The sequence below is a fragment of the Vulpes vulpes genome, chromosome 1 (assembly GCF_048418805.1).
Source record: "Vulpes vulpes isolate BD-2025 chromosome 1, VulVul3, whole genome shotgun sequence".
NCBI lineage: Eukaryota > Metazoa > Chordata > Mammalia > Carnivora > Canidae > Vulpes > Vulpes vulpes.
Window position 1 is genome coordinate 121330416 of NC_132780.1, and position 23228 is coordinate 121353643.

Sequence of the window (23228 nt, forward strand, 5' to 3'; positions counted from 1 at the left end):
GCTCCATGCTCAGTGTAGTCTGCTTGGGATTGCCCCTCTTCCCCTGCCCCTCCCGACTGTACTCTCTAAAATAAATAAATAAATCTTTAAAAAAACAAATAAAAAATGAAATTATCTGCTTTAAAAAGGTAAAGAATTCATTTAAACCCTTCTTTATTATTATAGATTACTGATGTGGTCCCCTATCCACTGCAGACAGTCCTGGAAGCCCCCTGGGGAAGCTGATGCAGGAAACCCTGGGCAGAAGCCAGTAGGCTCATGAGCGCCAAGAGCTGGGTCGCCTCTGTGGCTTTGGGTGCTGTGGTCAAGTGGAAAGGGCTCTGGGAAGCCAGGTCACACTGATGTGTCCCCTGGCTCCTCTGGCTGGAGCTGGGAGATGGTGGTAAGAGCACACCTTACCTTTGCAGTGTCCATCATAATCGACCTGGATTTTGGATCCAGTGAGGCAGGCGTCTCGATGCAGCTCACAGTGGTTGAGGTAGGTCTTGCCGTTGCTGCCGCACACAGGCCTCTTGTGAGGTTTGCATTGCTGAAACAAACCCAAGGAGGATGTCCGTGCAATCAGGGTGCCAACACACGCATGCATGCACACACACACACACACACACACGCACGCACACAAGCACACACATGCAGCCTGTGGGTGCACCCTGATAGGGAGCCTCAGCTCTGGCATCGGGGACTCTACCCCACTCGGGGTTGGAGGCATGCATCATTTTGCAGCCCTGCCTGGTCCCCTGGGCTGATCCCGGTTCAGGGTCATCTCTTCCATTCAGTGAAGAAACAGACCACCCTGACCTTATCAAATTAGCAGCGGGGGCATTTTATTAGAAGTCAGGAATGTGAATGCTCTGTCACTTTGGAGAAAGTCACTTGAGGTCTTTAGATGAACTCAGATCCTTTAAAACACCAACATTCTATGACACAAGAGCCAGATTGAGAGCAGGGAACGTGGAGACTGATAGGCAGGTGCACGCATGCGCACACGTGCCCACACACACCCTCCCTCCCTCCCCCAATTCTTCAGTTCCTTCGGGGTTTAACTAGAAGGATTTTTGCTCTCTTACTTTGTGTAGTATTTGGGGGCCATTCTGTTTTCCTCCTGCTCTCACAAGGCCTGTTGGGAGGTGGGGCTGGAGACGCCTGGGTCTTTGTCAAGTGCTACAGAGAATCGTTATGGACAGGGAAATGGACTAAAGTTCACTTGGCAAGTCGGTTGTCTGTTGGCTATTTCAAGGGCCATGGCCACAGGCAAGCCCGGTGTCTTTAGGCTTCTGTGGTTTTTGAAAGGCTTGGTAAGGGGGAACCACGTTCAGCTCAGCCCTGATAAAGGTACCAAAGCAAGAAAGAGCAGATCTGGTAAGAAGCAGCATGGAACACTGGAGCTGGAAGGTAGCCCTGCTTCTCCGATTTTAGATGAAAATACCAAAGCCTGGGAAGACAAACTTCATTTAACCAATATCAATTACTGAGTTCTTACTAAATATTCCACATGCGAGATAAACATGGTCTCTTGTTTTCACAGTGTCCAGTGACAACTGACTTGCTCAAAATCACACAGATCTTATGTGGTCAACGTGAGGCTAGATGCCAGGTTTCCTGACTGTAAGTTCAGGTTCATACCACCACACAGTGGCCAGGTACACCTCTGGCAAGGTCCTCCTAAGGCTCCCAGTGTGTCCTATTTTCAGGTTTCTAAGCTGGGGGGGGGGGGGGTCTTCCTTTCAGGACAATGCTCAGAATCCTTCACCTATGGACTAAATTGGGTGTATTTATTTGCAGAAAGACAGATATAGTTCTAGGTTTGTGTTGGTTTGACAGAAAAGGGAAGGAAGGTATTTATGTTTGCCTGAAGAGTGAGACCTTGTTAGAATCCTACTTACAAAAGAAGTATTTCTCAAATGTGCACATTGCATTTTAAGCCTCATTAAAAACAAGGCCCACTAAAAAAATCTTCATTTCATCTAGTATTTTTCTAAAAACATGCATATTCTTTGACGTGGCAAGCCCTACTGGGAGTCAATCCTATAGAAATAAAGCAGCAGCATTAAGGATAGTTGTATAAGGGTTTTACTGTCTGTAGTGGTAAACAACCTAAATGTCCATCTATGGGAAAATTATTGCATAAATATGATGCTATTACAATATATTTATTAAGATCCCAGTTTTGTATAAAATAGGAGGGGAAACCCTATATACTTATAGTAGCATAGAAAAAAAAGTGGAATAATATATACCAAGCCATTAACACTGGTCATCTCAGACTAACTGGATTTGAGGGTTATGGGGAAGATTACTAATTTTATGTTTATACAAATGTATTAACTTAATAAAGCATTATTAAAATTTTAAGCTACAAAAATCTTATAAAACTAAACATTTTTTTAAAAAAGAATATCCCTTGTCTTTCAATAGATGACGTATGCTTTTGTAAGGATGATGAAATTGTTGGCACTGCTCTGCTGACAGCCGCTCCAGCAAGGTAGCCGTCTGGCCTATTGTCCTCTAGCTCGTGACCTCAGGACTTACCTCAATGCAGAGGCAGGTGGGCTCTCCCTTCTCCGTGACTGCACATTCCCGGCCGGCTCCACAAAACACATTGGCACAGATCTTGGATTTGCTCCTTAGTTCTTCCTAAAACACAAAGTCATAAAGAGAACCAGGTCACAGAGATGAGCCTGTCATGGCATAAGCCAATGGCGGCAGTTACTCTTCAGGCTCTAGTCTTAGTCTGGAATTGGGCTCATGGTTGCCAAAGGGTCCTGAAACAGCTAGAATCTGTCCCCAACAGCCAGCCCTGGACTTGCTGGTACTGCTCCAGCCCAGGCCCAGCTACCTCTGAGTCCCTCAGATCGTTTCTTAAAGAGCAAAAGTCTCTTTCTTATGTGCTTCCTTTCTTTTAAAAGCGGTTACTGAATACCCCCCTCTATGCCAACACTACAGTAAAGAGCTATAAAGGCACCGTCTCTGTCCCCAAGAAGTGCCAGGACTCTTTGAGGAAGCTCACAAATAAAGAGACATTTAGAAATCAACATGCAAGTGCAGTAACAGGACACCAGGATCCGGAAAAGGGGGAAGGAGGGCGAGAATCAAATGAGACTTTCTAAAGACAGGATGCTTAACTAATTCCTAAAGGATGAGAAGAGTAAGCCAGATGGAAATAGAGACCTGTGAGAGAAATATGGCTATCTGGAGGACCACAATCTCGCTGAGTAGTGTTCAAGGGAGTATCATTTCAAAAGACAAAAGAAGGATCACTAAACCATCAAAACATGGAATTGGTATTACTTGGTAGGGTCTAATTCAGCCCCTGTCCACATCTGCCTCTGGCTTCAAGACCAAGAGGGCCAAACCACTCGACAGACAGTAGAATTATCCTCAAACCCCGTGTGGTCAGACATTCCTGTTCAGACGTGTGCAGCAGAACCTACAGGGAGGGAGTGGTCCCAGTCTCTGCCACTGAAAATGAGTCTTTACAGGCCCTTCTCTGTCCATGACACATTCCTTCCCTCCCATTGACTGGTGGCTAAAAAGCAGCCCCACCTCATTCGTCACGCAGGCCAGCAGTCGTGGTGGCTGAACAAAGGAGAATGTGATTCCTCCAGCCCTTGTGTGACTGCTGAGCAGCAGTCACCACAGGCCCCCAGGCCCCCCGCCCACTGGGGTAGCACTGGCTGTGACAAAACCAACAAAGATGGCAGGCGCTGTGGTGGGGGCGTAAAGGCAGACAGGGAGCCTCAGATGCCTCCCTTCAGGCCATGTCTACCATGTCACGCAGAGAATTCACACCCGCAAAGCTTGCAATACTAAAATTCTTGTAGTTGGTATACGTTTCCTATCTAAGAAGTCAAAGAAAACAAAAACAAAGTAGATACTGAGAGCTGAGGGCTGTGCCCAATACAGTTGGTCTGCTGCCACCTGGAGGCTGCTTTGCAAACTCCAGGTTATTATTGTCTCTCCCCAGCCATCTTGCCTGTCATGCTGGGATCCCATTGGTCCAGAAACTCTTGCCACACTCACACTTCATTGGTTCAGATGCTGTTGCTAAACCCATTCTTTTTTGGATGTTGCTAAGGCGAATTCAATAAAGCTGGCAGGCGGGGAAGAAAAGAGGAAGTAATTCTCAGAATGCTGGGAAGCCTGGAGAGCTGTTGTTTCCTAAACCAGGAGCGGAGATAAATCAAGCATATTCTCGGGGCAGGGCCCTCCTAACTGTGCCTGGGAAGGGAAAAGCAGCTCTAAAAAGGAAGGGGAAAGGCTATTGCTGACCAGGGTAAAAAAAATCTCAGATAAGACTATCTTCTCTCTCCTTCAGGAAATAACACTCTTGCCAAGAGATACAGACAAGTAAATCCACAAAAGGACATGCCCGGGCATATGCCTATGCTCTAAAGACACCAGTTCACAGCTCCACGGGCCGACCTTTTACCACTTAGCTGTGTGTCTCTAAGTAGCGACTTTAATTCTTTGAACCTCAGTTTCCTCATCTATAAAATGGGGGTCAGTCCCAGCCCTGACTTGTGCAGATGAAACAGTGTTGGGAAGGGCATCACAAACTGAAAAGCAAGCAGAACTTCCTGCAGACTAGCCTGTGGCATGTACAGAGCTTCTTTTACCTTCTGTTGCTGTTTTTAAAGTATGAAAAAGAAAAGCTTTAACTTCCAGGTTGAATTCAACCCAAGCCATTTTTTCAGAAATGGTCCTCCAAAATCATGTGAAGAAACAGATACTCTATTTAAAATAGAAAGCCTGGGGCACCTGGGTGGCTGATTCGGTTGAGCGTCTGCCTTTGGCTCAGGTCAGGATCCCTGGGATTGAGCCCTGCATCCCTTGCATCAGGCTCCCTACTCAGCAGGGAGCCTGCTTCTCCCTCTCCCTCTGCTTGCCATTCCCCCTGCCTGTGCTCTGTCAAATAAATAAATAGAATCTTTAAAAATATAAAATAAAAACTAAAATAAATAAATAAAGCCTAATATTTGAATAGTCCAGTTAAAATTTACAAAGCGTTTTCACACATACGATTTCATCTTACTGTAGGAACAACCCTGCAAGGACATGCCTATTATTAACCTCATTTTATAGATGAGGGAACTGAAGATCAGGAAGGTCAAGTAACTTGCCCAAAGATCCCAAAGCTAAAAATGAGAGGAGCTAGGATTCTAACCTGGATCTTCAGACAGCAGACGAGTACGTTCCCGTTTATAAATACCTGGCTGTCTGCTTAGGTGATTTGGATTATACATTATCTCCCTTAAGCCCTAGGATAACGCCATGAGTCAGACATCCTAACTTTCCCCATTTCATAGGTGAAGGAACTGAGCCTTAGAGGTTAAGTAACTAACACGACAGAGCTAGGATCCTACTCAACGAAAGGGAAAGCAGTTCCTTTATCCTTGATTGACTTTCATATCCAGAAGATTTAAGGTGAAGGAGATTATGACAGGGGTGTGATTTGCATAATTAGCAAATGTGAGAAAGTGCTTACAAGTGCCTCAGAGAACTACATTTGAATTCCCACATCCCACCTCTGCTCCTTAGGTTGCCATGGCAACGGGCAAGGCACTTTCCTTAGACCTCGGTTTTCTCATGTGTGAAATGGGAACATTAATCCCCGCAAGGGGTGTGTGGGCATTAGAGGAGGCGAACTGTCTGCAGCAGAGTGCCCGCCACTTGGCTGAGAGCTGCCGTAGCTACTGACTCTCTGGACAACTGCGTCATTGGGTGCTGTTACCACCTTGGTGGTCATGTCCCCACCCAGCCTCTGTCACCCTGGAATGAGGATACTGAGAGTGGGAGGACTGGCTGAATGGGAAAAAAACAAGGGTGAACAACCCCCGTCCCTTCCTGTTTAAGACCAAAGAGAAAAGGGGGCAGCACCAGTCACACTGGCATCCCTCTTTGCAGGTGGCACATCTGTCAATAGGTGGCAATCTCTCTCTTTGTCTTGCAGAACTCAACGCCGCAATGCAGATGCAGCCTCAGTTCCTGCAGCCCCACCCTCCCAGCCAGCGAGATGTGGGGTGGGAGGCGGGAGGGCGGGGTTGGGAGAGCACCCCACAGCCACAGGCAGCGGATACAAATAACAGGATTTTTGCCGGCTTGGGAAAGAATGTCCCACCTGAAGCCGTCAATCTTCCCCAGTTGTTCCCACTCACAGGCGTGCTTTAGTGCAGAAAACAATGAAAATTTTCTTCCTAGAGGTGGCCTCTTTGTACCATTTGAAAGCTCTTCTCCAAATCGTATCTTCTCGGGGAATGGGATGTCATGAGCACCCCTGAAGCTCCTAGAAATTTCCTTGGCATGGTAGGTGGTCTTACGCCTCTGCTGAGTGGAGATGATGCATCTGGGATAAACAAGCTCATGGAACAAGTCTGCCTGGTGGGGAGGGGTGTGGTGAGTAAGGCAGAAAAGAAGCAGGGCAGCAGGTGAATGTGGTGCTTTGGAATATTAAGGTGTCTGGTCCCTTCCACCTCAGAAATTCAGACTCAAAGTGGAGGGAAGCCTGGATGGAGAGAGGCTGGAGGCACTAGTGGAGGGTGACAAGGGCCTAGGGTCCAATGCTAATATGCATTATAGCACCTAAACTGAGTGAGGCCCTTCACAGATACCTCTGTCCTTACAGCATCTGTTTTTAGTCCCATCTCACAGATGGGGAGGGATTTAAGATTCAGAAAAGCTCCGTGACATACAGAGGCCACATGATGAGCAACAGCCAAGTGAGGACTGAAAGACAGGTCAGCCTGGCCCTGGAGCCTCAATATTCCCTTACAGGGAGGGAACAGTCAAGGGAGGGAGCTGTGGGCAGAGGGAACAGCTATAAGAGCTGGCACAGGGAGAGGCCACAGAGCACCATGCAGTTTTTTTAGGAATTAGGCCCCAAGGCTATATGAGAATTTCATCTAAATAGACAACCACACTGGCATATGAATTGATCTACGAGTGTGAGGTCACAGATGTGCAAACCTCTAAGTCGGGGTATACCTATGAAAATGTGATTCACTGAGTGGGGTCGGGAGGGGTGTGTTTTGAAAGTGTGGACACTGATTATGTTGATAAAAGTCAACAAAATACTTGCTTCCAATGGAGAAGCATCGGGTTTCTGGCTTTGACTTTCTCATCATCTCCCTGACCTGCTTCTATGTTGTTTTCGTTACGTGTTGTAAACCATGTTCTGGGGCTTTGGTCTCGTGGTTGTTAAACTTCACAAATCAAACTCCCCCAGGTACAGGGCTGACGGGGAACATTGTCAAATGTTACTAGGGGAACAGCTTTCTCCCTGGGCAACCGTTAGCCATTGCATGATAATAACACTTTATACCTGTAGAGCAATTTCAATTAGTCTTAATTTTTTACTCTCATTTTTAATTCTCCAAATCCTTTAGGATAGGCAGGCAGGGGTTACCTTTAAGGCACTTCCAGACTTAACATCCAATGATGGAGAAGAGACTGAGGCTCACGGCTGCGTGTGACTGGTCTCTTCAGACCTCATAGTTGCAGAGCTGGGTCCTGGCCTAAGGTCTCCAGACTTTAATTCCAGCCCTCTTGCCACAAACCACTTTGCCTCATTACAAATCAAAGCTAGAAAAGGTGTTGCTGTGGATCCAAAGTCTAAAAGAATAAATTAGTTTTGCTGTTAAAAGAGATCCTTTGCAAGCAAAGTACAAAGCAAGTTATCTGCAAAGCTACCAGAAGAGGTGATGGTGCGTCGGGGTCTCTGGGCCAGCCAGCATTAAGTCTGAATATAAACTACGCTTTGAATGTTTAAAAAAAGAAAGTCTTCTGAAGTAAAACAATTTCTGGAAGAACAGTGTGCTTTGGCAGGGGAGGAAGCTTGTAAGCAAAACCATAAAACCGTCAGCTTAATATATCATCATTTCACTAAAGTGAACTGGGTCGGCTCTGTACCCCCCATTCTTTTCTTCCTTCCCAATTTTCTTTTTGAAAAGAAAAAAAAAAAAAACAGTCCTACTTATGCCAAGGTGGAATTCTGGCTCCCCTGGCCACTATTTTGTGACAGAGCGGCTTTGTTGACGTGAGAAAGGCTCTCCTTGCTTTGCCAGAATTAGTCATGGAAACTTCACAGGAACACCAGGGCCCCTCAGATATGCTGAGCACCACGAAGCTTGGGACAAAGGCATTCACAGAACTGAGGAGGGCAGGAGGCCTGGGTGGGGCGCAGGGTGGGACCCATTCTGGAATGGAACCCAGTAGCACAAGCTTGAGAAGGCCAAACCCCTTCAGGATCCTGAAATGTAGCTGGAGCACCATGTGACCCTGTTCTAAGTCCCTCCAATTCGTTTTGTCTGCAAAGGAATACACTGCTGCATCCCACACATGTGAAGGAAAGAGGTAGAAGGCAACTTCTAGCAGCTGTTCGCGCGTGGCCATAGCCTGTGCATCTGCAGGGACAGTGTGCGTCTCGCACATGTGCTCACAACTAGTCCCTCACCTCAAGCGGAATGCACCAAGGCAAGATCTGGGGTCCCTGGATCCTAAAGTTTTAGCAGTTTGAGGGGCCCTCCATGAGAAAAAGAATACAGGACTAGGACTGCAAAACTGGGCACCGGGCCTCGGGAAGGGGCCTTGTGCGTAAGGTCGAAAACTAAAGCTTAATTAGCTCACAATAAATCCGACTCTCCACCTACCGTATTATGTTTTTCATAAGCAAGAAGGCGTTGGGGCCTTTAGCATATTAAAGTCCTCTTCAATATTTTATACACGGGTAGCCTATCTCAAGTGAACTCCAAGTGCCTGCACATTTTGGATCCTGACACACCCACCGCAGTGCCCTGCCTGAGAAAAGCTGCAATAAAATGTTTTTTACATTGAATTTCACTGGGAAGGAGGGGTGTTTGAGTGAGTGTCAATGCCAGTGGCCAGTAGCAGCACTACTCAGGATGTCTGGGGGAAGATGTGGCTGGCCTTCGGGACATCAAAATAAGGGTCTTATCACCCCAAGAGGATGAGCTTTAAGGTAAAAGAATCAATATGGACCCGTCATTGAAGAACTACCTAACTCTCCTTTGTATTAATTTCTATGTTTAGCTTCTATCACAGCTTATGGAATATCACGTTCCTGACATTTTCTTCTCATTGCGTGATACCGTGTTGCGTGTCTAAAAATTACTACTTTCAAAATTCAAATGGGACGAGGCTGTTTACCTCACCCATTGTCTTATTGTCTCGCGGATTTCACCACATTCTCTAAGTGTGTGCCTCTTCAGACTGAAGGATCTAAGCTGCCACCTTCAGAGGGAGGCCCCCTCCCTTTTCCAGCTGCACAGTCACCATCTCTGGAACGCCTCCACCCCGTATCCTGAGGCCTTGAGGTGGCCCAGCCCGAGCACGGCAAACTAGATACTTGGTTTCTACAGAATGGTAAGTTGAGGTTTCTGTAATGGCCTGGTCTAGTCATTGTAGAAGTACAGCAGCACTTAGTAAACACAGAGTTAGAAATATGTTAGGCCCTCTCTCCCAGGACTGAGAAAAATCTCCCACGGTCTATGAAGTCTGAGGATTCACCTCTGTTGGCCGTGAGAGGCTCTGACTCAAGCACCCCAGGGGGCTCTCACGCCTTCAGAACACGGGCCACGGTGATGCACTGGGGGCGACACTGTCACACTGCCTCCCCGACTCAGGCACATCCAGTGTCTCCACTGTGACTGACGGGCCCTACCAGGCTCCCCAGTATCTGCCTACAGTTCTCAGAGTGATCTCTGGGAGTTCCCAAGATATCCTGTTGGTCTTCCTAAGAAGTGCTTTTCGTAATCCCCCTAGTTGTACAATTGTACCCTTGTTTCTTTAGAATTCCTTGGTGGAACCTTTTAAGCTAAACCACTTTTTGCCCAGAATTAGTCTGTTGGGTTTGATTATGGTATTCACTTTCCATCCTCCAACTGTCTGCCTAAGACTTGTCCACTTTAAAGGACAATGTAGGGGGCATGGATAGTCTGACGGTGTCTTCTTCACTGAAGGCCAGGGCAAGTGAGTAAAATCCATTAGAAAGCATAGTTGATAAATGTGGGCAGAAACAAACACGAATGATAACAGCCTGTGACCAGCATGATGCAAGGTCCATGTAATAAACCCCAAAGGAGGGCGGCATTGCGGCCTCTACCCGCACAGCAGTTTCTAACCTCCTTGGGGCGACGAGACTCACAAAGGCAGATCAGTGGAGTCCTGAGTGGGGGAGGGGGGGGCAGACCTCATGAATGAGATGGGATTGGAGCTGAGCCCTCACAAAGCCTTGAGCTGATAGGATCTGGATGGAAAAACTGTAGGTTTGGAGCAGGAGGGCCTTAGGACCATGTGGGAGGAAGTGGGTGAGGCAGAACTGTGGGCACGAGGCAACCGGGTAGAAGGTGCCTGCGGTGGTGAAAGGTCTCATGTATGCTGGTGGCATGGAAGCAGAGGAAGGAGGGACTCAGGAGAAAATTCTAAAAAATAATGAGATCTGGCAACAAACAAGATAGAAGAGAGGAAGGTGAGGATCCAGGGAACTGCCAAGACTCTTGGCTTTGAGAGCCGGTGTACCTGCCAGGGTCAGAGACGGCAGAGGCGGGAGGGGTCACTGGCGAGGAGTTGGTTACGGACTCAGGTCTAAGGAGACACTAAGACGTCCTCCCGACGGACGGCTGAAAGCGAAGGACCAGAGAACACATCTGGGCCTGATCCATGTAGGAGGGGAAACAAGGCCAAGGGAACAGATGAGCTCAAGGAGAGGGTGGGAATGGAGGGCTTAGGGTGGCCAGGGAGCAGGAAGTACAGGCTGCCCGCACCCCCATGGGAGCTTTCTGGGGTGCATGCGACCCCGGAGCAGGTTACAGCGCCCCGCACCGCACGTCCTCCTGCAGTGAGCAGCCTGCACGACTGTAATGAGGGCTCTGAGGGCAAAGCAGCCAAGGAAGCAGAGCAAGCATGTTGAGAAAACTGGGAGCAAGACTGGGATGTTTAGAGAGCTCCAAGAAACGGATGATGAATGCCATTGTATGAGAGAAATGATTTGGCAAATGTTGGGATGAAACAGCAAAAAACAAAAAAAACAAACAAAAAAAATCCAAAAAAGTCTTTGAAACCTCTGCTGAAACCTGAACCAGCAGCCGGACCAGACGAAGGCGGGGAGGTCCTATGTCAGAACTGATCCAGGAATTTGGAGAGAGGCCCTGGACATAGCCCTCTCGGCCTCCCACACTGTGTGACTTAGGGCAAGGGCCTTGGTTTCCTGATCCATAAAAGGAAAGAATTGTAGATGATGCCAAAGTCCCTTAAACTGTTAAGATTCTTTTAACTGGAAAGCACAGGAATTTGCCATTTCAGATGTTCTTGAGTATCAAGGTTTAATCTCCCAAGGAAGTTAACCTAAACTTGCCCAAACTAGAGGCTGGTTATGTATAGAGCCTCCTGCGAGTGTTTCAGGGTGTTTGCTGGGTTTTGGTGGTGGAATTAAAGTTGGCTTTTGCAGTCAAAGAATTTTCATAAGCAATGCCTTTTCATTCCCTCCTGGGTCATGACAGAGGAAATCAGAGGAGTAGTAATGGGACCCCAATTGCATGGCCTGATTTCACTCTTGGTTGACTGGTTGGAACCCACTACTCCCTTTGAATGCCATTAATGACATTTTTATTCTATTTGTGTTTGCCTTGCAAGAAGAAAAGGGGAGAGAATGGCTAAAGGAAATTCACATGAGATTCACAATTCTTCATTCCTGCCAAGAACCTGTCACTAAAGTATGTCTGGGACTGCCAGGGCTCACATTTACTCAGCATCCATGCTCTAATTATTTCCACATGTAGTTCAAGGCAAATGGTTGATTAAAAGTAAAAAAAAAAAAAAAAAAAAAAAAAGCTCCAATACCCACACACCTAAATCCCAGTACCCTCCACTGAAGGGGGAGAGAGAGCTCCAGGCGCAGCTACAGGAGAGCTCTGAGAGAACATTTTGGAAGTGTCCCCTTCAGTGCCAGCCACATCTGGATCAACATCACTGCACATCCCCGCACATTCCCAGCACTCCATCCCAAGCCAACCCTCCACCTCCCCCAAGCGACCCCAAGCACTGAACCAAATGGGATTCACATTCTTTGAACTTCTGAGTGGAATGTAGGATTTATTCCTGCTTTGGTGGAGGACAGAAGTGATGGATCTAGGCTAAAAGCTACAAATTCTCTCCCCCCCACCTTTTGTCCTAGGCTCTACTGAATTTAGGTAGACTCTGGGTAGTTCCCAATATCACATACTAAGGAAGACAGCCAGTGTGCAGAGAACCTGGGTACCTTCCCCAAGCTGGAGAGCAGTCCCCACCTCTGCAGCTCCACCCCAATCTGCATGTGGCTCCTCCTAAAACTGAAAGTGAACCCACTGTTCTCCAAGGTGGTTCACACTGATCCTGATACCGTCATCTACTGACATCTACTTGGCCATCTTTAACAAGGTCTTTGGCAGTGACCCAGTCTTCTTCCTGTCTCCTGAGTGATTTCGTTGTTGATGTGGCCTCAAGATCCTTGACCTCCGCACCTCCAGGACCTCGCTTCTGAGGTCCCCTGGCTACAGGGAGCTTCAGGAGATATCGGAGAAGAGAGCAGGTAGCTGCAGCAGACTAAAAGAAAGGGTACAGGCTTCCTGAGGTCCTACATTTTGAAATGAAAACTCATTACCCTTTGAAAATGTCAGCACCATGAGGTATTGTTAGATGCCTCTCTAACCTTCAAATGGGCAGAGCATGTCCCACAAGACCAACCTAAAAAAATAATGTCACCATCTGGGAAGTCTGATTTATTGTCTGGATTAAACAGATTATTCCTGTCCTTCAAGGCTCAGCTCACATTATACAACTCCATCCTCGGTGACCTTTACCTTCTGAGTGGTATGAGCTCCTCCTTCCATCCCTACACGTTCATTCTTCTCTGCATGAACTTATTATTTTGATCACTTTTTAAAAAATATAACTGATTATGCAGGCTTTGTCTTCCCAGCTGAACCTAAGTTTCTAGAGTTCTACAGTCTTTTGTAGGGGGCACTTGGGTGGATCAGTAGTTGAGCATCTGCCTTCAGCTCACGTCCTGGGATTGAGTCCCACATCAGGCTCCCCACTGGGAGTCTGCTTCTCCCTCGGCCTCTCTGTGTGTCCCTCATGAATAAAAAAAAAAAAATCTTTAAAAAAAAATAAAAGAAAGTCTTTTATAGGGCTGGGCATAGTGCTCTGTGCCATGCAATCAACTTTGCTGCAAGTATCCAAAGGTGACTGAGCCACATTGCCCTAAGGACCTAGAGCAGGGGCAGAAAGACAGCCCCCGGGCCAATTCCTCTCCTGGGGCTGCCCCCTTTCAGGATCAATACTTTAGGGGGAAACAGCCTAAAGACCTCACCCTTTTCCACCAGGCAAATTAAATTTTTAGCCTGAAATTTCCCTAGTGAGAGACAGTCTTCGGCCCACAGAAAGACATTGGGGTATGTGTCGGGGTGGGCGGGGGGGGAGGGGTGGAGAGCAGAGTAAGAAGGACTGAAATGGCTTTCAGGAATTTCCTTTGTCCACAATTAATATATAATCCTGCAGACATGCTCAGGGAAGGGGAAAAGGGAAAAGGATGGAAAAGGTAGCAGTGTGGGAATGTGGGGGGACCTCACAGGAAGGCAAAATTGAGTGGGACTTCAGAGTGTAGGGTAGAGGTCACAGAAGAGCAGCCTGACACCTTGGTGACCCACACAAGGGAGAAGCAGACACAAAGATAAGCAAGAGGGGCCAAGAGAAATGGTGAAAATGGGCTATTACCCAAGGCAGCTGTTTTATGTTAACTCTTCTCAGGAATCCTATTCCTACATTGTCCTGAGGTAGAAGGGAGGCAAGATGGTCAGTCTCCCTAAACGTGAGAAAGAATGCATTGCCATTGCCTGATCCTACCCGTCCCCCATGTGCAGAACATTCTGGGGGTCTCCAAGCACTCCTTTCTGGCTCGTGTGCTAGGCTGACCTTACTGCGGGCTGGAATACACTCAGATGTGAGTGGCCAGGGAAGGGCCAGGCCATTGCTGTGCCCAGGTGTTTTGTGTCCAGGGTGCTGGGCATCTTGAAAGGAACTGTGATGTCCAACCGAAAGTTGAGGCCAGGGACTGATGGAGGGGGGCCGGGGGAAAGAGAGTTGAGGGTTTACTGGAACAAAACAGAGCAGGGAGACCAGAAACCCCGCAGAGCATAACGGTGTAAGTCTCTGCTTTAAAAACATAGACAAAGCCCTGGGATTCTAGGCGCAGTGCGGCTGCAAAGCAGCTGTCAAGTTTCTAGCATCCTGGTAATTATTCTCCAGCCTGTGGAATGCATAAGGGGTTAAAACACAGCAAGAAACTCCACGCTAAATGCAGTCACCATATGTGTGGCTCGGTATGGTTCTAGGAAAAGCAGACAGATGTAATTAGAAGTTCTTAAGACACTGTGTTGCCATGGCAACTGTCGGCCAGGAGAACCTGGAGTCCGAGGAATACAGTCTTCCAAGGAAATTCCAGAGACAGGTGGTGTTCATCATCCCGGGCTCCACGGGCAGGGCTTGTTCCTCTCCCTTGCCCGGTCACCCCCTCCAATTCCTCCTCATCCCCACTTTCTATGCCCCAGATAGATACGCACCCAGAGCAACTCCAACTCCAAATGCAGATGAAGCACTCCCTTCAGATGGCATCCAAGGGAGGGAATGAAATTAAGGAGAAGTTGGATCTTGGGAGAGTTTATGCAGGTGATAGCGTTCTGTGGGCAGTCTCTGGTCCCAGGGGCTTTCTAGATCTGAGTCTGGATCACTGGGGGAAGCAACAGCTTAATTTGCCTGTCACTACGGAACTCAGCTCCTCTATGAGGTGGATGCTGGCCGAGTACTCAGGACAAGTAGGGGTATGTGAGCTTGAGCAGGGGAATGTCTTCTCTTAGTAAGCAACCATACATTCTATCAGCCACACTGGCACATTTTGAAAGTAAAAGGATATACTTGGACAACGGCACAGATTGTGACATCTGGTCACCTGAATGAACAGGCTACCTAAAGAAAAATTATTAGTTTATTTTACAAAGTGGAAATTTTAACTTGATGACTTTGAGCCCCCAGAAACCCAGCTATGGATTTTGGGGCTGAATTTTCCTAGAGCATAAACTAGGAAAGATGAGAAACTCAAAGAAAGTACTACTCAGGGCATGAACTAACTTCCTCTTGGAGCCTTACTCTCCCTTGATTCAACTGCCACATGAGGATATCCATGGGATCCTGCTGTTGCAAAGCTGGGGAACCTGGACAGACAGGACCACTTTCTTTCAAGATCTTGGTCCAACTGCTTCTCTAAAGAGAGAAACATTCATTTCACACATTGTTGCCAAAGAAGGATGATTCTCTCTGGATTTATGGCAATAATGTGGTCAATAGAGTGGGATCATTCCACAGCAGAGAGACCTAATAAATCTCCCCCTGAAGAGTAGAGGTTTCCAGGTATACATTCTTACACATTCCTTAACAACTGAACCAAAAACAGTGGCTCAGGGATTCTGTGGTCACGAAACCCAGGGAAAGGTTAGACTCTCCCAAGGCACCAGCCGAAATGACTGTATTTTAGGCACAATATAACCAGCCCAGAAATTATGAGAATGTGGTTCAGCCACAAGCCCAGTTACAAAACTGTGGGATGTTTAGAGGTAAGGCCCACCCAGGATGCATCCCCTAGTATTTTCTCAGGAACTGTGGGAATCACAGCAATTTGATAAAAGTTCCTGGCAGTTCCTTGACAACAGGGACTATTAATGGTCATCTTCTCTCAACTCTGGCTCAGGCTGGGAACCACGGGGGCCGACTTGCCTTATTTACCTGCACCAAAATGCAGACAGGTCCCAGATAGTGGGGTACAAATCTCTGAGCTTAATGTGGACTTTCCCCCCAAGATTTTTGGGTAGCGATAAGGGCTCCTTACAACCTGCAATCATCAATTAACACCACTGCTCTCTGCTAAGCATGTATACCAGGAAGTTCTGACACCCACTGCAAGTCCCCTGGATTTTAACAGTCTTATTTATTTATTTATTTATTTATTTATTTATTTATTTATTCATAAATAAAGATTTTATTTATTCATGAGAGACACAAAGACAGAGGCAGAGATAGAGGCGAGGGAGAAAGAAGCTCCCTGCGGGGAGCCTGTACAGGACTTGATCCCAGGACCCTGGGATCATGCCCTGAGCTAAAGGCAGATGCTCAACCACTGAGCCACCCAGACGTCCCTTAATAGTCCAATTTAGAGGAACAGTAACCTTTCTGGAACAGATGAAGAACTTTGTAAGATCAGTCCCTTTGGAAAAAAAGCAACACTTCAGGCACAAATTAATCTGTATTTCCTTACCACTGCCTAAAGCGGAATTGGACAAAACCTATCTCTAAGCAAGTAACTGAGCAACAAATACCAGACATCAAGTTGGATGCTGGGGACTCAAGGAAAAATAAAGCACAGTCCACATCCCTAAGCTGTGGACAGTTTAGTTGAGGAGTTGAGGCGATGGGGCACAAATACAAATACATGGGATTTCATTGACTGACTGACTGAGAGGAAGAAGGGGTAGGAGGAGCAGAGGGAGAGGGAGAGAGAGAATTCCAAGCAAGCTCTAAGCCCAGCACCACGGAGCCCGATGAGGGGCTCAATCTCATGACCCCAAGATCATGACCTGAGCCAAAATCAAGAGTCCGGTGCTTAACTGACTGAGCCACCCAGGCGCCCCAATACATGTAATTTTAAATAACGACACAGTCTAATAGGCAAAAATTCAAGACAATGTGTAGCTAAATGTGATTTGCGGTTAAGTGACAAGTGTCTAAAGCGGCACTGTCCAATAGCAATATATCAGTCTCGCAGAGGATTTGAAAATTTCTAGTAAAGTTCTAGAAAGTCAAAAGAAGCAATTATTTTAAAAATTTGTTTTACATAAGCCAATATAGTCCAAATATTACCATTTCACCTCGTAACCAATAGCACTGGTGAGGCGTATTACATGGTTTTCTCATAGTAAGTGTTTGACGCCTGGCATGCATTTAAATACAGAAAAAAAAAAAAAACTTACAGCACATCTTAATGAAACTAGCCACACTGCAAGAGCTCAATGTCCACTTGTGGCTCGTGGTTTTTCCTACTGAACAGCCCAGCTCTAATAAGTTCTGAGTGCTGACGTATTACTGAGGGCTGAATTGAGGAGGAGAGTTTAAGTAGAAAGGATAAGACTTTCTTGAACCAGGAACATCTTATAAGCGGTGTATATAATTGAAGTCAACAGATATTTGAACAGCTCAGTAAGGCAGCACGCTGGGCTGCATCTGGGACCAGCATACCGAGGTAATGAAGATCTAGTCCCCTGAAAACGGGCAGGCGTCATGGGCACTTAAGCCTAATTTTGGCTCTGCTTTTAATGCCTTTGGACAAGTCACCCTTCTAGTCTCCCCTAGAAGATAAAATATGTGCCACCTCCTTTAGTACTTTGTATGGCTTATCTCATAAAACAATAAAGGGCTAAGTAAACTACACATTTTAAAACTTCTCTTAACCATTTAAATTTTTTTTTCTTTCTTTCTTTTTTTCCATAAACGTCCATGGACAAATTTGGCAATGTAGTGGATATTTTTCAAACTTTTTTTTTTTAAGTTTCTTGGCTCAACTGCCACACTCTTTTGCTGCCAAGTTTCAATATTACACACACACACACACACACACACACACACACACACTTAGTGCCTTGAGATTAAAGTCAATGAAAATATGCACATTCTATTCTTTTTGAGACATTCCTGCCTTGCATTCTTTCCTTGGAGCAGTTGGGAAGCCACAGCTGGGGGGAAGGAGCAGTAAAATCCACTGGGGCTGGCCAATCAGGCCTTATCTGACTGAGTCAGGAGACCCACCAATGAGAGACTGCCAGATATTCTGCTCCACTGTAGTAAAACTCTCTATTTTCGCAAAGACTAAGATCCTGTGAGACCTTCAAACTGTACCAACAATGCACAAAGACCTCTTTTTCTATTCAATTTGCTTTCCCCCAAGGACTACCTTAGAAACTCTACACAAAAACATAGCATAGTTGCTACAGATTATCATTTGCAGTAAAAACACTTCCTAAGTGTTATGTAGCTGTTTAATTCTCAAAGCCCTATTCTTTATTTTTAATTGATTAAACACTAGAGAAATGCCACATATTTAACTGCTTTTGGTTATCCTGACTCCACTGAAAAGTGGAGCAAAATGCTACGGAAGTCAATAAACTGGCCTATGGGTGAACAGTAAGGGAGTTTAGAGAATAAGACTGCAGGTAAGTAAGGGTGTCTGCTCCCTAAGACCCCACCCACTGCTGATCACTGTGCCATCTGTGGACCCTTCCCCAGGATATCTCTGAGATCTAATGTGCAAGTCCAGGGGATATGCTTTTGCCCATCAGAGTTGCCATTCAAATGAACAGGAGACAGAGCAAGGGCAGAAAGGATGCCCAAAAATAAAGGTCTCTGTGAAATGTGATGTCAGACGACAAAGCGACCAAAGGCTCTGGGGCAAAGAATCACTGACAACAGAATTTAACGTAATGCTTTATTTTATATTCCTTGGGATATCAGCTTACTCTGGAACGATGCCCACTTAAATCAGAATTGCTGTTCATGGAAGGAAAGCAAACAAATATTTACTACTTAGTAAGCCTCTGCTTAAATTGCAACTTCACCTGGAGCTGAGAGAATCAGAATCCAGGTGCGAGACTAAGCAAGCCCACATTACTACCATGTCCAAGGTTAAGCAAGGTGTTGATAGGCAAATGCTATCAACAGTTGTGCCAGGTACACAAATACATGCAGAATCTAACACAGAGAACAAAGATTATATAGGCAGGAGACTCTGCATCTCCTCATATTACATACGAGACATTTGGATTCATTAATTAACCCATGTGACCAGGGGATCAAGTCAACAAATATTTGCTGAGCACCTAGTATGTGCTAAGCTCAGGTCTAGGTGCTGAGGATTTGTTGGTGAATGAGATGGAGAAGGACTATATCTAGAAGTACATATTCTACAGAGAGAGGAGAGTGAAAATAAACACAATTAACAAGATCATTTCAGAGTGTGATGTACATTTAGAATAACACAGCATATGCCTGACAGAGAAATCTGGGAGAGGCGATGCCACTTAGACTGAATGAGGGAATGCTCTCTTGAGCTGAGACCTAAGGATGAAAGGAGCAGTTCAGACAGAGGGAAGAAAAATGCAAAGGCTGTAACACACGGCTGAATGTTATGTTCCCAAACAGAAAAAGACTAGCATGGCTGTGACATAGGTAGGGTCTAGGAGGGAGGATGGTGAGAAGTCAGTTGGAAAAAGCAGGCAAAGGCATGCAGCATCTTGTATGCACTGGGAAGAACTTTGTATTCTATTCTCAATGAAACGGGGAACACTGGAGGAGAGGGATGTGATCAGATATGTGTTTTACAAAGATTACTCAGGCTGCTGTGCAGAGAAGTAGATGGACAGAGGCAAGAAGGAGAAAGGGGTGAGAAGGCTACTACAGCTACTACAGCTACTACAGCTACTACAGCTAGGAGGCTACTACAATCGTCCGGTGCAAAAGGATGGTGGCTTAGACAAGGGTGGTGGAGATGGAGACTGAGAAGAGGTGATATATTCTCACAGTAGAGCCAACAGGACTTGCTCATGGAACAGGAGTGGATAGGAAAAGTGAAAACCCGAAAGGAAGATTCCTGGGTATTCTGAGTTGACAACAACAACACCCAGGCAGTCCTTGGTAGGTATGGACATGGCCGTGCCAATGGTCTGGTATGGAGTCAGTCCCAGAAGGATCTTCCCTTGGACTGGCCTTAAGTCCCATACCTCCTCGATGAAACTGCGTTAGTTTAGGAAGTGAGCTCAGCAAGTCCACTAAGACCTGGGGTCAGATGTAAATAGACTCTGCTTATGAAAGTCCAACCCATGTTCCCAACTGTTCCACGGAATACGGCATTGAAGTAATTACAGTATTTTTGGAAATGGTGCCCTACAGTGAAAGGTCTGGGAAACGCTGCTTACAATACTCTCCTCCTATAGAAGAAAAGAAATAATGCACACGAACATTGTCAATTTGTAAAAAAAAAAAAAAATCCTGCAGCTAAAGAATGACTTAACCTAGCACATACATCAACATCATTCATTATAGTTTGAAAAATACAGGTGTAGGCTCTGTAGGTTTCTCCCTGTAGTTTTACTGTCCCCTGGAATTGAAGCAAAAACAAGAGGAGTAGCTACTATTTACTGAGCACTTGCCTTGTGCAAGGTACTGTAGATCAACATTTCCCTTGCCATACACACCGTATACAGGTGCTGTTTTAATTTATAGCTTTTACATTAACATTTGTCCTTGGGAGTTTTGCTTTAAGGACCATGCGTTCACTTAGCAAAAGCAGACATATCTTCTCTGATCATATACATCAGCAGGGTTCATTCATAATATTTCCTCATGCTGTGCTTTATCTTAAGCCAGAAATTCTTCTCTTTATCGTCCCATCTTCACTTACCCCACTACAATTAAGAGGGAGAATTTCTCGCTCTCATCACTGCCTCTCTCTTCCTTCAGGTCTCCTCTTCACTAGTTTCCTTCTTCCTATTCATTCTACTTATTTCTAAGACAAGGACCATTTGGGGACACTTCACATGCTTTGAACACCCTTGGGCTTAGAATTCCCTACTTTCTGTCTCTCTCTCAAAGAAAATGTCATGGCTTTCAGAATATGGCTGCTGTCACATCTAAACAAGCCCTCAGATTGGTAATCTGGAACGCATAAGCTATCTGGGAGACAGACACTGTCCCCTCCAAACACACACCCCCCCACTTCACCAACCTCAGCAGAGAGAAGACTTTTTTCCTGGAGTTAAACACTAGATCACTGGGGAATGAGGAGGTCTCTACATTCCGGCTACTGTAACATGAGTCATTATGGCTACTAAATGACAATACTATTTCTTTTCCACCAGGCAAAATAATTGTAGCATTACCTAGAAAAATAACCCAATCACCAACTGAAATATAGCCACTGGGGAAGATCACAGCTTGCTCTAATCCACCAGCCATCCTATGATCCAATTTAAGCGGGAAATGAACAGCCTTCTATTTGATCAAATTTGTAAACAGAAATTAGAGGGAAAACGCAATGACCTAGCTCATAAAATGACCAACAGAGTAAGATCAACAATCCTCAGCATTAGGTTGTTCTTAGAGGATTTCACATCTTCATGGTTTCCTTATTTTTGTCTAGGCAAAGGGAATGCCTACATAGGGTATGTGACAAAAAAACAACTTTTATAGCTTCTTATTATCCAGGTTGTATTGTACATGTTTTTTCTTTAAATTTTTTTACCGAAGTGTAATTCACAAATTATTAGTTTCAGGTGTACATCATAGTGATTTGGTATTTTTGTGCATTACAAAATATTCCCTACAATAAGTCTCATTAACCTTATATGTTCTTTTGCAAAAAACGAAAACACAAAGGCTGCTGCCCAGTTGTATCTCTCAGAGATAAAGCTATTAACTTGGCAATTGTCCTTTAAGCAATATGGCCCATAAGTCTTTTGGAAATTTGTTAAGAAATAAGTCTGCAGGGATGCCTGGGTGGCTCAGTGGGATGGAGTCCCACATTGGGTTCCCTGCAGGGAGCCTGCTTCTCCCTCTGCCTGTGTCTGTGCCTCTCTCTGTGTCTCTCTCATGAATAAATACATAAATCTTAAAAAAAAAAAAAAAAGGTCTGCAGTGAGTACTGTATTATACCCAACATTTAGCAGAAACTTCAATGTCTGGCCTCTTTACTCAAAACATTTCCCAATGTCATTCTCCCTTCTAGTCCCTTCCTCCCAAGAAAGGAAATTGAGAAACCTGTAATGAATTCATACCTGAAGTAGGTGTCCTTGTGCTGGGGCTTTCTTTGATCATTAGCCAGCCCTTAGGGCCATGCAGAAAATTATGCTTCTGTTAAACATGATGCAGACACCAATTAATGCATAAAGTGGAAGACTTTAGCCTCAAAACTAAATAGCTAAACCAGGAAGTCTGCTTCTCTGCATGTGGCTGTTGACAAAGCCAAGGTCACACAGGATAAAAAAGGAAAGAAAACAGAAAATGCCAAGGACAGAAGACTAGAGGAGGGGTGGGGGAACAAAGCACAAATGGACACATTCCTGAATGATTTTTAGGACTCCTAGGGGAAGCCAACTCAATTTCTGCCTTCTGACATAGACCTCAGCCTGCCCCCAATCAGTTGTAGCATCGTAATGATAGCATAGAGTGAAGACCAAGGATAAAGATGCCCTTGGACGAATGAGGCTGTTCTGAGCATTCTGAGCATTTGTGACATCTGCCTGCATCCCAAAGCAGACTTTCGTCAGCTGAGGCAGGCCATCCTAGAAAACCCTACCTGAATCCTCCTGATAAGGACCTTGTCCTTGAAGGGAACTCAGGTATGTCTGAGTCGGTGCTCAGTTCAATAGCTTTTAGCTGCTCTAACAGAAACTCCACACATTATCAATTTCTTACTAAACTTTAGATGAGCCAAGTATCCTCATGAGAGTCACCACAAGTTTTTCTGTCTTGGAGTTCTTTATCTATTTTATTTCTCTCTGGTGCAAATATGCCACAAACTTGGGTCCTTCTCCATAACTGAAACTAGCCTATCCCTAACCCTAACAGAAATGAGAAATGACCCTAACAGAAAAAAACGATGGGATTTGAAAGGAAAACATTCTCCTTATTTTTGGAATGAGGTAGGAAATGAATGAACAAATGAATAACACATTGATTACATTAATGTTCATTAACCAGCAAGCTTCACATCCACAAAAAAAAAAAAAAAAAAAAAAAAAAAAAGCCCTTCTCATCACTATTTTCTATGGGCCTTGGTTCAGAAAGGAATCAGGACAGTATAATGGAGGTCAAATACTAAACTAAATTACAACTGTCCCATTAAGGGAAATTTAATAACATACATGCTTCTTTTCATTAGTTCCAATGGGGATTTGGGGTTCTTTTTGTGAGGGAAGTATTTTGGAGCTATATGTAGACAGTCCTATTCTCCAAGTAGTGAAATATAATTCAATTAAGTAATGTCAATTAAATCCATTAAATAGTGAAATTTCTGTGTGTTTGTGTATACAGCCCATTGTGGGGCACAGCCAATTTTAATTCGATTCTGACACTGAACGAGT

At 45.4% G+C, this 23228-nt stretch overlaps 1 protein-coding gene across 1 annotated transcript in view; it reads right to left on the bottom strand.

Moving 5' to 3' along the window:
- Positions 1-23228, bottom strand: part of FSTL1 (follistatin like 1) — a 51043-nt gene that overhangs the window by 15056 nt on the left and 12759 nt on the right. Inside the window, exons 3-4 of the mRNA XM_072724462.1 lie at positions 2530-2634; positions 400-529 (exon numbers count right to left, since the gene is read on the bottom strand). Coding sequence (XP_072580563.1) covers positions 400-529; positions 2530-2634 — 235 coding nt within the window. The remainder of the gene's footprint in view (positions 1-399; positions 530-2529; positions 2635-23228) is intronic.